This window comes from Hibiscus syriacus, unplaced genomic scaffold, assembly GCF_006381635.1.
Source record: "Hibiscus syriacus cultivar Baekdansim isolate YM2019G1 unplaced genomic scaffold, ASM638163v2 tig00111085_pilon, whole genome shotgun sequence".
Taxonomy (NCBI): Eukaryota; Viridiplantae; Streptophyta; class Magnoliopsida; order Malvales; family Malvaceae; genus Hibiscus; species Hibiscus syriacus.
Genome location: NW_024062976.1, coordinates 390709 through 406609, shown reverse-complemented (window position 1 = coordinate 406609; position 15901 = coordinate 390709). Strand labels below are relative to the sequence as shown.

The 15901-nt window shown below is 36.2% G+C and overlaps 2 protein-coding genes and 1 pseudogene across 2 annotated transcripts; 1 reads left to right on the top strand and 2 right to left on the bottom strand.

Annotated features, from left to right (window-relative positions):
- Window positions 1–2404: 2404 nt before the first annotated feature.
- On the top strand, window positions 2405–6377 carry LOC120152128 (annotated as a pseudogene).
- Window positions 6378–9209: 2832 nt separating this feature from the next.
- Window positions 9210–15644, bottom strand: LOC120152112 (glutathione gamma-glutamylcysteinyltransferase 3-like). The gene is made up of 9 exons (XM_039164400.1): window positions 15640–15644; window positions 12117–12214; window positions 11888–12044; window positions 11535–11773; window positions 11277–11440; window positions 11022–11073; window positions 10411–10638; window positions 9745–10248; window positions 9210–9435 (listed from the first exon to the last, which is right to left on the bottom strand). The coding sequence occupies exons 2-9, from the start codon at window positions 12189–12191 to the stop codon at window positions 9367–9369; spliced, it is 1488 nt and encodes a 495-aa protein (XP_039020331.1). The 5' UTR covers window positions 12192–12214; window positions 15640–15644; the 3' UTR covers window positions 9210–9366.
- LOC120152113 (rho GDP-dissociation inhibitor 1-like) lies at window positions 13560–15810 on the bottom strand. Its single transcript, XM_039164401.1, has 5 exons — window positions 15502–15810; window positions 15002–15065; window positions 14697–14918; window positions 14289–14413; window positions 13560–13892 (listed from the first exon to the last, which is right to left on the bottom strand). Exons 1-5 carry the CDS (start codon window positions 15715–15717, stop codon window positions 13824–13826), a joined length of 696 nt encoding a protein of 231 aa, XP_039020332.1. The 5' UTR covers window positions 15718–15810; the 3' UTR covers window positions 13560–13823.
- Between the last annotated feature and the right edge of the window lie 91 nt (window positions 15811–15901).

Sequence of the window (15901 nt, the reverse complement as noted above, 5' to 3'; positions counted from 1 at the left end):
TGTCAACATCGCATCTCCACCGGGATGTTGTACTTTCAGCCATGGCCCGAAGCAAGTATCCTCAAACATTTTTCTTTGTGCAGGTGAAAGCTTCGACGCAATTGTTTTGGCCAGGCTGACTTTATTTCTTAAGGTTAATTGAGCCGAATAAAAGTTCTACAAAAACAATAAACATACTAAGTTAGATATACCAAAAACTACACTGTGAAGATATACCAAAAACAATAATAACATAAAGAGTAGTAGTTTATTCTTTAAAATTAAATTTGCAACACTGTGAATTTCTTATTTGTCTTTGTTTTTTGGTTAAAGTAATGCAATTCATTCAAGTTTCAATTTGCAGAAGAAGAATAGTTTCTGAAAATGAAAATCGCAACACGAAAATGACTATCGCAACGAGAGAATCGCAACGCGAAACTAAAATCGCGTTGCAATTTTCATTTCGCGTTGCGATTCTCGGTTGATTTAATAAGCAATCTAAGTGAAATGGTTAATCTATTATTGAAATTACCAGTAAACTTATCATCAATTTCAATATGAAAAACCTAATAATAATGCAAAAATTTCAAAAAGAAAATAATTAAAAAAAACTAACCCTCGTTGGTTGATTTGGTTGATTTTCCATTTTTGATTGTGAGGGTGGCTCTGAGAGATGGAGATAGACGGATTTCGCCGGAGATGGGGACGGATTTCGTCGGAGATGGGTGAGAGAGTGAGGGATGGAGATGGGACTGAGTTGTGATTTTAGGTTTTAGGTTATGAGTTGCGATTACGGGATATACTGTGGACGGTTCAGTGTTCCAATATATTAATATTCGTGTTTAGAATTTAAAAATAAAATACTTGGCCAGGATACTAATGGCGCTTTGAAAATAGCATTGCGATTATGTATTATCGCGTTGCGAAAGTCAGAATCGCGTTGCGAAAGTCAGTATCGTGTTGCGAAAGTAAGTATCTCGTTGCGATTTTGTATTATCGCATTGCGATAGTCAGTATCGCATTGCGATTTTCCCAATTCGCGTTGCGATTTACTTATTCGCATTGCGATTTTCCCAATTCGCGTTGCGATTTACTTATTCGCATTGCGAATTAGGAAAATCGCAACGACACTGTAGACCATCGCAACGCGATTTTCAACTATCGCATTGCGAAAATGCAACGCGAATTTGCGATAATGGAGATCGCGTTGCGAATTAGCGATCGCATTGCGATTTTGTTGGTCATTTTGGCAAATCCGGAAAAAGTTGGTTAAAATCGTATATTATATGGGATTTTTGGTCACTGAGGTTATTTTCTCTTATATGAATTGGTTCCTTTGCATTTTTTTTATATTTAATGTGTCATTTAATTTTAGAACCTATATATTTCCAATTTTATGTGAACTCAATGCTTGACTTTTGGGCAGAGCGTGGGGTACTTGACACATGCAACTAAATGCATACGTTAAAGGTTATTTAAATAATTGAAGTTTTAAGAATTATAAAATAATTATTAAACTATTATAAAACAATTAGTATTTAATTTTATTAAATTATTGTAAAATATTATTAAAATTATTATTCTTATATTTATTATAGTATCATAATAATTATTTTATAACAATATGAGAATTTGACAACTATTTTGTATTCTTAGAATTTAGGGTAAAGTATAAAAATGGTCATCGATGATAGGATATTACTTTATCGAGTCTTTTAACTATTAAAATTTATAAAATGATCTCTCGACTATAAGGAGTTGATTTGTTGAGTTCATCAATTATTAAAAGTTACAAAATGATTACTTGACTATTCATTATGTTCCAAACTCATCATTTTCTATTAAAAAATTAATAGTCGTCTAAGCTAGCCGTTAATATACTGAATGATATATTATTATCGTTTGAGATTATGAGATCATATTTTATCATATCTTAGCCAGCAGATTAATGTATAACTCAAACTGTTGTCAAATTTTAACGAAAAAAGACAAGTTTGGAACATAATAAATAATTAGGTGACGATTTTATAATTTTTAATAATTAAGACACTAAAAGAAACAACTCTCTATAACTAAAGGATCATCTTAAAACTTTTAATAGTCAAAATACTCAATAAATCAATAACATACCATTTATTTACTTTATCCTAGAATTTAATGTTCAAAACGATTAGTTAAACGGACTTTAATGCTGGAGTTCATTTGGTTAGAGTTGGAGCGACCAGACAACACCACGCACCCTGCCTGGGAGTGGAAACTATTCAAAAACAAAATGACAGTTCTAGAAACCAACCAGAAGCTTTACTTAATATGATTCATCCCCATTAGCCTTTAACGTCTCTTAGACTCAAACCTACGACCTCTCAACTCACAGTTTGGTAGTAGACCCTCCCTCACGTTTCTCCCTTTTCCTCCTCATTTATAATACCCTTACTACCACTCTCACCACATCTGTGCCTCGACTACCATGGCTGGTTTCACTTCACTTTCTGTGGACCAGGTCCAGGTACTTTTCTTCTTCTTCTTCTTCTTCCTTTCTTTATATATGATGAGTTTCTTAGTATGAGTTTGATGTTGTCGGATTGCAGAACCGAGCGCCGGCTCGGCACTTTTCGGGAAAGATATGCCGAGTTTGTGGGGATAATATTGGATACAAGGAAGACGGAGTTGTTCGTGGCTTGCCATGTGTGTGGCTTCCCGGTTTACCGGCCGTGTTATGAGTACGAGAGGAGTGAAGGAACTCAGTGTTGCCCTCAGTGCAACACTCGCTACAAGCGTCAAAAAGGTTCACTCTCGATTTCCATTTTTTTATCTCAAAGTTTCCTAACATGTTTGTTTCATTAACTTTTGTTTTTTGATTCTTATCTAACAGGCATTGCAAGAGTTACAGGAGACAAAGAAGACAACTATGACGACCACGATGATTTTGTCGACGAATTTCAGACTAAGAACCGCCAGGATGACCCGGATCCTCCTAAGGCAAGATTATCATTGTTACTGGAAAACGGGAACGATAATAACCAGCAATGGCAGCCTAGTGGTCAAGCTTTCTCGGTTGCAGGAAGCAGTACGTTTTCATTTACTTTTGCTTTCCTTTTAAAACCCTGATTTAGTTTTATATATTTACGGGCGTATGGGGTTGCAGCTGCTGGTAAGGATCTTGAAGGGGAGAAAGAGATTTATGGCAACTCAGAATGGAAAGAGAGGGTCGAGAAATGGAAAGTCAGACAAGAAAAAAGAGGTTTGGTGAGCAATTATGATGTAGGAAATGATCAGGCTGAAGAAGAAGAGGAAGATTACCTGTAAGTTCCTCTTTTGATCTTTAAACCTTGTAAACAACAATTAAACACTTGTTTTTAATTCTTTAGATTTTTGTAGGATGGCTGAAGCTCGACAACCTCTGTGGAGAAAAGTTCCGATTCCCTCGAGCCTGATCAACCCTTATCGGATTGTCATCGTCCTTTGGTTCACTGTTCTCGTGTTTTTCCTCCGGTTTCGTATTTTAACACCGGCCTATGACGCCTTTCCCTTATGGCTCATCTATGTTATACGTGAAGCATGGTTTGCTTTCTCATGGATACTCGATCAGTTCCCCATTACTCGTGAAACTTACCTGGAACGCCTCTCCTTGAGGTTTGAGCGTGAGGGAGAGCCAAATCAACTAGGCTTGGTTGATGTCTTCGTGAATACTGTCGACCCTCTTCAGGAACCTCCCATCATAACGGCAAACACGGTTCTATCGATTTTGGTTGTCGATTATCCTGTTGAAAAAGTGACCTGTTATGCATCCGATGATGGCACTTCTATTCTTCTTTTTGACACGCTATCGGAAACTGCTGAGTTTGCGAGGAGGTGGGTACCATTCTGCAAGAAGCATAGCGTAGAGCCGAGTGCACCCGAGTTTTATTTCTCTGAGAAGATAGATTACTTGAAAGACAAGGTTCATCCTAGCTTTGTCAAAGAACGTAGAGCCATGAAAGTTAGTTGCCAAATTGTTATTCACATTTTTGGTGCTACCAATGTCCTCATCTTGTTAAAACAAAGTTTTAAGACATACTTTGCTTATGGTGTTCTTGCAAAGGGAATATGAAGAGTTTAAAGTGAGGGTCAATGCATTAGTGGCAAAAGCACAGAAGAAACCAGAAGAAGGATGGGTGATGCAAGATGGCACCCCATGGCCCAGAAATAACACTCGTGATCATCCCGGGATGATTCAGGTACATCAATATAAGATCTCAAATATTTTCTATCCATGGAATTTAGGCCTAGTGTAACTTGTAATCTACTTACTTTACAGGTATATCTAGGAAGTGCTGGTGCACTTGATGTGGATGGCAAGGAGCTACCTTGGCTGGTGTATGTATCTCGTGAGAAACGGCCCAGTTATCAGCACCACAAGAAGGCCGGTGCCATGAACGCTTTGGTGAGCACTGTTTTGCCTAATTTCTCGTTTGTTTGTAAGAAAGATGAACGTTTATGGCTAATCTTGCCTATTGCTTCATCATGAATGTTGTTTTCAGGTTCGAGTCTCTGCAGTGCTTACTAATGCATCCTTCATGTTGAGTCTGGATTGTGATCACTATATTAACAACAGCTAGGCCATAAGGGAAGCTATGTGCTTTTTAATGGATCTTCAGTTTGGAAAGAAGCTTTTCTATGTTCAATTTCTGCAGAGGTTCGATGGTATTGATTGTCATGATAGATATGCTAATCGAAACGTCGTCTTCTTCAATGCAAGTCATTGAAGTTACTTTTCTTCGCTTCGTTTACCGTTCGTACCTAATATCTACAATGCTGCTTTTTGGTTATAGATCAACATGTTAGACTTAGATGGGCTTCAAGGCCCTGTGTATGTAGGCGCAGGGTGTCTTCAACAGGAAGGCACTGTATGGCTATGATCCGCCAATCTCCGAGAAGCGACCGAAGATGCATTGCGACTTCTGGCCAACATGGTGTTGCTGTTTCTGTGGAGGGTCAAGAAAAAAGGCAAAGAATAAAGGAGAGAAGAAGAGCTTCCTTGGAGGTCTCCTACGGTCCAAGAAGAAGAAAATGATGGGAAAGAACTACGTGAGAAAAGGGCCTGCACCGGTCTTCGATCTCGAAGAAATCGAAGAAGGCCTTGAAGGATACAAGGAATTGGAGAAATCATCACTAATGTCACAGAAGAATTTCGAGAAACGATTCGGGCAATTGCCAGTTTTCATTGCTTCAACTCTGATGGAAAATGGTGGCCTTCCCGAAGGAACTAATACCACATCACTCGTTAAGGAGGCCATTCGTGTAATCAGCTGTGGCTATGAAGAGAAAACAGAGTGGGAAAAGAGGTTAGCAACATTACATTGATACTATAGAGAGTGATTTGTAGTAACTTACTAATGGTGAAGATTGATGGATTTACGGGTCGGTCACGGAAGACATATTAACTGGTTTTAAGATGCACTGTAGAGGATGGAAGTCGGTCTATTGTAGACCGAAAAGACCAGCATTCAAAGGGTCAGCTCCGATCAATCTATCGGATCAGAAATTTTCCTCAGTCGTCACTGCCCGCTTTGGTATGGCTAGCTATGCCGGAAAACTGAAATGGCTGGAGAGGCTTGCCTACACAAACACTATTGTCTACCCTTTCATTTTCATTCCCTTACTCGCCTACTGTACTATTCCAGCTGTTTGTCTCCTAACCGGAAAATTCATCATCCCTACTGTAAGTTACCTTCTGGATTACTCGTAAAAACATTCCGAACGTGATTTATTCATTAGGCCCTGGAAAATAGAAACATGTTGGATTCTTTAACCTTGACCATTTTCGTTTTCTTGGCAGCTAAGCAACCTTTCAAGTGTATGGTTCCTGGCACTTTTCCTTTCCATCATATCAACTGGTGTTCTTGAACTTCGATGGAGTGGAGTTAGCATCCAAGACTGGTGGTGCAATGAGCAATTCTGGGAGATCGGTGGTGTCTCAGCGCATCTTTTTGCCATATTCCAAGGCCAGCTAAAAGTCCTTGCAGGAGTCGACACCAACTTCACTGTAACAGCAAAAGCCGCTGAAGATACTGAGTTCGGTGAGCTTTACCTCTTCAAATGGACCACCCTTCTAATCCCACCGACGACTCTAATAATATTGAACATGGTGGGGGTTGTGGCCGGTGTTTGATGCAATCAACAATGATTATGGTTCGTGGGGTCCTTTATTTGGCAAGCTATTCTTTGCCTTCTGGGTCATTGTTCACCTCTATCCATTCCTCAAAGGTTTGATGGGAAGGAAAAACAGGACCCCAACCATTGTTGTATTGAGGTCTATACTTCTTGCATCGATCTTCTCATTGGTCTGGGTTCGGATCGATCCTTTCTTGCCCAAGCAAACAGGTCCTGTCCACAAACAATCTGGAGTCGAGTGCTGATCATGCCAACTAGGAAATTTCATGCTTTGTACAACTTTATACTTATTCAAAACGGAATAAATTGACCATTCATTTCATGCATTGTTCAACTTGATACTTGTTCAAAACTCCATTGTTAAAGCATAGGAAGCTATGCTATAAGCTTAGATTAACCTTGTTTTCTCTGCTTTAATCCAAAACTCCATTGTTTAAGCATAGGAAGCTATGCTATAAGCTTATATTTAGCTTGTTATCTCAGCTTTAATCCAAAAATAAACAGATAAAAGGTTCATGATGATATTGCAGAACAATGTTCTGATGGGAAATGGGAAATATGGCTCCGTCTTTAGTTTATAGGCTCCTTGCGTTTGTCGAGTTTTGACTTTCGTATTACATTTGAAGGTTGCAGAGCAATAACAGTCCGTCCTCTAAAATTAAGCGAGGAAGATGAACAAATTAACATCTGATAAAGCTGGTTCTAAATTTGATTATAGAATATGGAAATTAATTAAACCTTGAAGTTTTAGTCAAGATACGGCAGCATGGATGATTGCACATGCACATGGAAAACAAAGTTTATAAGAACCATTTTAATCAGATTAGTTTAGGAACAAATACAATGAAGTTATCATATTTAACCTTGGAGTTAGTATCATCAAACATCCCAATAATCACCCCTGAGAGTCTTCTCCTGCATCCATTTTCAACCGCAGCGGTCATCCTCGATGGCCTTTTGGTGAACGAATCAAGGTCTAAATCAACTACCGCCCACGTATCTTGCATAATCTTTTTTTCTGAATCTAGTGAAGGTTAACTTTTCTGTTGTCGTGAAATTTCTTGGTTTGAAAATTTCTGCTGTCACCTGCCATGGAGATCAATACCTGAAGGATCTTTTTGATAATCTTAAATCAGGCAACACTAGAAGCTTACCCTTTCTATATCCAGTATGTCGGAAGCAGTTCCACTGCGCTTCTCACCCTCTCCGTGGCAAGCAATGTGCGAAAAACTTTTCGCCCATGTCCCCTGCAGTTTTTCGTAAATATATATATACGAAATGAAAAATGAAGCTGCTGAACTACATACTAAATGAGGAAGTATTCTTATGGCAAGATTATAGAGCTTCTATAATAATAGAATAACTGAATAGGAACCTACTATATCAGTGATCATGGAAGCAAAGCTACCTGGATCAAGCGGAAGAATTGCACTTTTAACATAGAGATCGACTTTCATTGTAGCAGCATTTGGCTCTGGGAATAATCCCGGCTGTATCCCCTTGGAATGTAGGCCATGTTCTCTGAACCATGAGTCATTTTGAGAAGTAATATTCAAGACCATCAGAAGTGCTCATAGCGCTTTCCTTGATTTTGCTCTAGAGACTGCAACACAAGGACACGAGTTTTCGGACATTCCGTTCGAGTTCAACGAGGAAAGTTAATTTGTAATGATATTTAACTGAGTAGGAAGTTGTGATTAATTCATATTCAACATCACGAGTCACAGAAAATTCTTTAACTGGAGAACCAGGTGCTTCATCAGGCCGCAGGTCGTAGAAGAACTTGATCCGTCTCATAATATACTCGCAATTTCTTTCCGCAGTGAGGAACTGACTATCAGAATTCAACAAATTCCAAAGCGGAGAAGTTAAGGATGTGTAGACAGTATTTTGGAAGCTCCTAGTTACATTCCTTTCGATATCTTACAAGTCCGTTTATGTATCAGTAATTTCAGTCCATTACTAATTGGAGAGATTTGGGTTTTATATAGTTACTTTATATAACTTAATTCTGGTAGGTGATTTTTAAAGTAAAGTAAACAAATGGTCCCTCAAGGGTCATGCTTTGTTAAGTCCTCACTATTAAACTTTACAAAATGATCACATTACTATTCATTATATTCTAAACGCATCTTTTTTGTTAAAGAATTAACAACAATCAGAGTTGAACGTTAACTTGTTGTGATATGTTAAAATTCGATCCTAGAATCTTAAATGACTATCATATCACAGTCATATTAATGTCCAGTTCAAACGATGGTTAATTTTTTAGCAGAAAAGGACGATTTTAGAACATAATGAATAGTCGAATGATCATTTTGTAACTTTTAATAGTCAAATGAACTCAATAAAATAACATTCTATAATTGAAGAATTATTTTGTAATTTTTAATAATTGAGAGACTTAATAAAATAATACACTATAGACAATGGATTATTTGTGTACTTTATCCTTTATCGTAATATAAGCGGACATTGTAATTAAACAATGAGAAGATATCCAAAAGTTATGCTGAGAGGTTTGTATTTATAAGCGTAAATTAAATATATAATTAAAATATTTTTTCTAATTATTATAAAAGAAGCTAAGCACTTGATATTAAACAATGGTCATATAAGAAAAAAAAGTTAAAAGCTCATTCAAAAAACTCAAATACGAACATATCAAAATACATCGACAGTGGATGAAATTATTGAAAGATCACCAACAATAAAAATCATAGTCGAACGCTATGAGACAATTATCTTCGAACGCACACTACATACCAAATTCAATTCAATAATCTAAAACAGATATATCAACATGAAAATAAATAAACATCTTAATCAGTTGAGCTTGATAAAGTTAAACGAAAAGAAACAACCGATAAAACATTTATTTAAAATCTTTTTGTTTTGTTGTCTTTTTTATATTTAACTTGTACTTTTATCTAAGTCTTAAATGCATTTTAGTGCCTTGAAGAATTTAGAGTTCTCAATATTTGTTTTGCAGATTGATTTAAATTATTATAAAATCATCATTAAAATTTATCGAAATGTTATAAAATGATATTTAAATTTATCGAACTCTGACAAAATGACCCTTAAACTTATTACTAGAATTTATTGATATTTTAACATTGTATGGGACCGTTTTATAATACTTGAAAGGTAGCTGACCAAAAAAAATCATTTTTGCATAGTTCGATGACCTCTAGAGTACTTTGCCCTCTCTCTCTCTCTCTCTTTTTTGTATCAAGACGATGAAGGTGAGGTGTTGAGATCAGCCTTGAGGAAATAGAGTTGCCGTTGCAAATGCAGAACCTGACAGAGACAGACATCTTGAGATAAACTTGTAATGAAACAATGTCAATTATCATTGAATAACCAGAATCAAACAGGCACGACCATGAAAAATGATTTTCTTTACCAAAAGCCTATTGGAAAATTTTTGTCAGGATGTGAAAAGCCTGAAGTGACTACAATGATTGTCTAAATGAGAATGATCATGCAAAAGAGATCAGAAAATGGTTCAAGAAAACCGATAAAGTCGATGCCTGAAGTGAAAATACGAAGAATTTGATACAAACAAACAAGAAAAGAAAAGAAAAAACATGAGAAACCAGACATTACCTCCTCTTGGAGCAAAGTTGGGAGACCATCAACGGCTGTAAGGCCTTTCATCTCTGCCTGTACCTTCTCTTTAAGGCCCAACCAGGTATCTTGCGGCAATGCGAAAAGAAGAACTGTCATACCATCCCCTATTGATGGAGGTATACCATGGCAACCATTTTGGTCAAAATCACAGAAACAGCTTGGCTTTGTTGCAGATGATGGAATCAGCATATCTACCGTTTGTTCAGTCCCATCGGTAGTTACGGTGCCAGAAGCCACTGTGACGGGCTCCTTACACTCGGCTTTTATAAGTTTTATATCTTTACAGCAGCATCCATTTAACGACCTAATTCTCCCTGTTAAAAGTTCAGCTCCTTGACAGCAAACATCTGCAGCAATGTCAGCTAAGCTATCTTTGTAACCCAAAGGTGCCATATTTTTGCACAACGAACTCTCATGTCCCAAATATCCCATCACATGTTTGAATAGGTCCATCTCGCGTATTTGGTTCAATATTTCTTCCTGAAATTTCAAATTATTCTCTTCCAAGTCATGGAAAGAAATCAGAAAAAAGGTTTGAGCGAAAGGAGCTGTAAATTAAAAATTCACTCTTTCAAAAGAGGAATTAACAACAAAGTAAAATGGAAGTTGAGAAATAAAAAAAAAAAATTGTGCCCTTCATACCTTGAGTGCAAGCCTTTGTTTCTCCTCTTTACTTAAAACGGTACTGCCATCATCCTGTCTACGAACCTCTGCAATCCATTGGATGAACTCTCGCAAATTGGGAGGTGCTGATCTAAATACGACACTCAATACATCATTAACATCTTTTAGATTCTTGGAGGAGAACAAACGGGGAAGATCTTCCATCAAGTAATCAGCAACTACATTCCAATCCTTATGTTTACAGCTCTGCATTTGATCCACAATAGAAGCAGTACCAGTTATCACCTCTTTGAGCAATAAAGGTGTATCAAACATAAAGAATGCATTGAAACAGTAAATCCAGAAGATGGGAAAGGAGTGCAACAATCAACAGCAAAGAATGTAACATTTATCATAATAAGACCTAAAATTTAATGGCAACTGTCAACATGCCCATATTTAGTCTGAATTAAATTCCCCTAGCGTCGCAGGTTTAGATTGCATGAAAAATGAAGAGCACATTGAGAATTTTGATGCCACTTTAGATAATTCAGACATCACAATTTGTTACCATACTCATCCAAAAGTTACCATATGGTTAGTAAACTGAAAGCTTAGAGAGAAAGACCAAAAAGACTAAATTAGAGTACCATAGTGTAAAGCACAGATGCTGCTTTCTGAAACTTTGAAATAACCATGAACCTGAAGAAAGCAAGCATGAGATGCAATCAGGAAATTTTAAAACCTAAATCACAGCAGTGCGGTAGTAACAACTACTAACAAGATAGCAAGTCTCATAATTTGCAAGAATCTGATGAACCGATAAAGGGCAGGTTTTATAATCTGTTTTACAAGTTGATCATACTCATAGGAAATAAAGTAACAACAATTAAAGGGTCGATTACCCCCTAAGATGTCCAGTTGCTTTGTCAATAGTATTCATGGCGTCCCAAAGAAGCGAAAGAGGAACCCAATGAGGAGGGTATTTGAATCTAGCAACATCCAAGATTAGAACCATATCCTTTGCAGCATGGTAACCCCCTATGGGTGAAAAATGTCCCGTCCCTGTCTGCAAACCAATTACAATTTCAAATTGGTAAGAAAAGCAATCAAGAGAAAATAAAGGGTCAATTAGTGGAAATGTGATTCAATGAAATGCGTACCTGTTTGAAAATTGCTCTATTGTAGGAGACAATCAAATGGCAATCCTCAGAGGAAGTACAAGAAACCAGGCGTTCCCGAAAATTTTCGATGTTAGATTGATCCGTCCTGAAAGGTTCGACTTGAGCACCATTGCAAACAGCCAAACAAGCAACTTTACGGAAAGTGATGCCTTGAGTTTTGATTTTCTCCAGAGGCTCGCAGCAATCCAGCATTGTATCATCGAACCATCTCCAAGGCCCTGATTAAATTGAAAAAAAAAGAAAGAAATAAAAAAGAAACTTAGTTTGGCCCGATGGCTCGAAATTTAAGTAAATAGAGAAAATTAAAAAGGGAAAATAAACTAGAAAAGTACCTTTCCAGGTTCTACCGGGATCGATAGCCAGGGCGTTTAAGACCATCGCGAGAGTGGCGAGTCCACAATACGCAGGCTCCGATTGCGTTTGATAGTACGATATTAGTTTGAAAAATCCTTCCGCGGTTCCTCCTGCCAACGCTTCCGTGAAGAGTTTCTGTAAAAAATTTCAAAATTGAAGTTTAAAAGGTAAGAAAAATGAATAAGACTTGAAAGAAAAAAGACTTGCCTTTCCTTCTGGAGAAGCGAACTCGATCGCCGGAGGAGATGGAAGAGCTCTCCTGTAGAGACCCGCCAACGCCATTTTCTGGTTTTCTTCTTCTTGCTCTTGGTGAACAGCGTTTATGGTATGGTAGATGGAGATGTAAAGAAACGATCCCAGACAGCCACGTGTCTGTAAAGGGCGTACAGAGAACGCAAAACCCATTCCCAAGTCAACTCCGATTCCACTTTAAAATGAAAATTTAATCATATTATCATCATATTACTTAAATTATTATTAAAACGAATTTTTTTAAAAAAAGTACATTACAATCACAATTTACATATTACAAGGATTGATGCCGAAAATTGACCTATTAGACGTTTGTATTTGCAGGCGGATTTGACACTATTTATGTCCACTATCATGTAATATAAACTTTATTATCATTTTTGTATAATAAATGAATTTTAAAGCGATTAAATAATCTCATTGTGGAAAGAATTAATTACTAAAATAATAAAACGGTAGATGTTAAAATAAAATAAAAAAGTACTTAAATTATTAATTTTGATCTATTTTAGAACTTAAACTTTTAATTCTTTAAAATTTAACGTTAAATTTTGATCGAATACTAAAATTAAACAAAAAGTAAAACTTTAAACGGTTGATACTAAAATAAAATAAAAATTAAATTTTAGGTATGATTTATAAAAAATTAAAATTTATGTACTAAAATAGACCAAAACTAATAATTTAAGTATTAAACACATAATTTACTCTTTTATTAATTAACAGATTAATTTAAATAAAATATGATAAAAATTTATTATAGGTGGCGTTAATAATTTTAATTTTTTATGATATTAAAATTTAAAATTTATACAAAAAATTAAATTTTTTTTATAATGTACACACTGCAGACTGCAAATACAACGGTTCAAATCCGATAAGAAAAATGACATGATTAAAACTTAAAAGATTATTTTTTAGATTTATATTAAAATAATTATGATTATTTTTTTAAAATTTAAGAATACAAATTTGCTAGATGTTTGTTTAACGGTGAATTTGAAATACTTGATTTCAATATCTTTCAAGAACATAACTATATAAAATGAAAAATTACACATTTAGTAATTAAATTATTAATTTTGATCCATTTTAGTATTTAAACTTTTAATTTTTTTCAAAATCATATTTAACGTTTAATTTTTATTTCATTTTAATACCCTGTCATTAAGAACTTAACGCGATTCATACCTAAACTATAAATTTTAGTCTGTTTTAATACCTAAACTTAAAAAAAAATCAAAATCTAACATTAAATTTTAAACAAAAATACTAAAATAAAACAAAAACTAAATTTTAGATATATTTTTGAAAAAAATTGAAAGTTTAGTATAAAACGGATCAAAATCGATAATTTAAGTACCAAACTCATAATTTACCCTTAATTTAAACAGCATCTCATCCACATGATTTATATAACAAATTAAATCAAAATCTTCAAATTTATGTTTCCAATCATAGCAACATGCGTTTAGAGTACTCAAGCAATGTGAGAGTTTTGAGTCCCGTGAACAGTCTTCCTCTGATCCATCTTCGAGTTACAGTATGGCGACATCGATGGATACCGATCAGCTAAAATTGCAGTAATCTAATCACTCGAAAACCCGAACGAGATCGAGTAGGGAGAAAACAACGTACATAACTCTTTCAAAACTCGGCTTCCTATCTGCTTTTCTTTATCTCAAAGGAGTACTTGAGTTCCATGTGACATCTTCTGTCATCGTCTTCAAACTGCATGTAAGTGCGAAATTCATACTATCACTAGTTAGCAGGTGTGATAAACGGACACGAAAAAACTTGGACTCGATCCAATTGGTTCATGAACAGAAAAGTAGTAGCACTTTTTATGTGTATCGACGACGACATAAAAGACGGTATATGTTTCCTAGAATTAAGGTTCGTGAAATGCTGTCACCGAACCATGTCTAAAGTCGAGAACAACGGAGAAGCCGAGAAGCAAAACACAGAACCTTGTTAATACATCTATATCTACGATGACTAATGCATCTCAAAAACTGGTGTGTCAAATTTGTAACCAAGATGAACTTTTTTGGTTTTAAGTCGATCAAGATTTATCGATACAGAATCTGTTGCTAAACATCGTAATCTTGCTTTATACATACATACCTTGAGATTTGCAGAGTAAGTTCCCGTTGCAAGCACCCCGGACGGTGTAGTCTCTTCATCGAAAACATGCACATATGGTTCTCGTTGAGGAGCAAAAGTTCCCAGCATTCCTTCATTTCGATCAACTGATGACAAAGCAATAAATCAAAACAAACCGTCACTCACTGAAACAACGGTTAAGGTGAAATCGTTAGTTTGGTTCGATCACACGAGCCTATGCCGGTAATAGGGCTATCAAGAGCTTGTGATATTCAATGAAGACTACATAGAAATAGTACTCAACCACTTGCTAACCAAATCACCCTAATCAAATTTCCGCAATGCAATTAGAGGGCTGTTCGTAGTTAATGTGTTAGGAACATAATCAATGCAACTTAAACGGAAAGAGTGAAAGAGACGATTCTTCACCTTGAACTCTCGCCTTCCACACCATGATGGAGTATGTTAAGCCGGAAACGATGTTGTGCAGAACACTGAATGTCAACTTAAGCCGATACCGAGATCCTTCTTTGAGAGTAAACAGGACATTACCGTTCCGATCCCTATCGATCGGCAAGGGATAGTTAACTTCCCCAAGCTCATCAGAAATAATTCCTATGGAGTGGACTTTGACTTGAGGTTCTATTTGGTCTAGTCAATCATAAAATTCAAAACATTACAATAAAGAGGACGATCGAATTAAAGCCGAGAAAATAAGGCAATCAAACAGATACCATTCAAGTCTCCTTCAACACAACCAAGAAGCTTCTCCTTCCATCTCCTTAAGCTCTCATCATCCTGCAAGAGCATAATTAAGTGCCGAATTGACGTATTCTAACGAAGCGAATCTTTCGACAATTTGTAAAGGGAAGTCCCCGAAAAGATACCTAGCTAACAATCAAGGAGAGCCTAGTACATGTTTCATTGGCATCACAGAGCAGAAATAAACCTTCAAGAGGCACTAGAGTCAACTAAAACAATCTGGAAAATGTCATTAAACTTTGATATAGTGTTGTTGAGGAAAGTGAACTAAGAATCCATATACTGCAAACAAAGTAAACTGAGAAGAAGAAGAAACAATCCAGAAACCAAGAAATCAGCAATCTAAACCAATCAAGGAAATGAACTGTGCCGGACTAAAAGGTGAATCAAGCACGGATCACAAGAACCCATCAAGAAATTCAACAAAAAAATCCAGACAAAAGATAGAAAATGGAATCAGGACAAAAAAGACCTTGTCTTTTTCAATCTGCTCCTTGAGAGAAACAAGAGGGCCAGGAACAAAACAAGACGAAGCTCCAACACCATCTTCCTCGTCATCTTCTTCTTCATGATCATCGCAAGCTTCAAGAGGAAAGGGTTTCTCACATACTTCCTTTTGTTCTCTCTCTTTCTTCTCCTCACTAAGACCTGTTGAAGACCCAGCTTCTGCTCTCTTCGCACTCTCCATCTCTCTGTCTCTCTCTCTCTCTCTCTCTCTCGTTGGCTGCAGTGCAGTGAACAATAAATGGGAATTTTTTTCCAGGCTGCTGGAGAAAATAAATGGAAGGTTTTTCCAAATAAGAAGACTTATTCCGAGTATATTAACCTATTATGTACTAAACCAAATGGTACACGTTTTTGTCAGTTTTATT

Coding starts and splice junctions, on each gene's coding strand:
- LOC120152112 (XM_039164400.1), bottom strand. CDS start 12,191: ATGGCGTTGGCGGGTCTCTACAGGAGAGCTCTTCCATCTCCTCCGGCG. Junction 12,045..12,116: donor TCGCTTCTCCAGAAGGAAAG/GCAAGTCTTTTT, acceptor AATTTTTTACAG/AAACTCTTCACGGAAGCGTT. Junction 11,074..11,276: donor GCAACTGGACATCTTAGGGG/GTAATCGACCCT, acceptor TGCTTTCTTCAG/GTTCATGGTTATTTCAAAGT.
- LOC120152113 (XM_039164401.1), bottom strand. CDS start 15,717: ATGGAGAGTGCGAAGAGAGCAGAAGCTGGGTCTTCAACAGGTCTTAGT. Junction 14,414..14,696: donor GTGGAAGGCGAGAGTTCAAG/GTGAAGAATCGT, acceptor CTTTGTCATCAG/TTGATCGAAATGAAGGAATG. Junction 13,893..14,288: donor CTTACTCTGCAAATCTCAAG/GTATGTATGTAT, acceptor ACTTACATGCAG/TTTGAAGACGATGACAGAAG.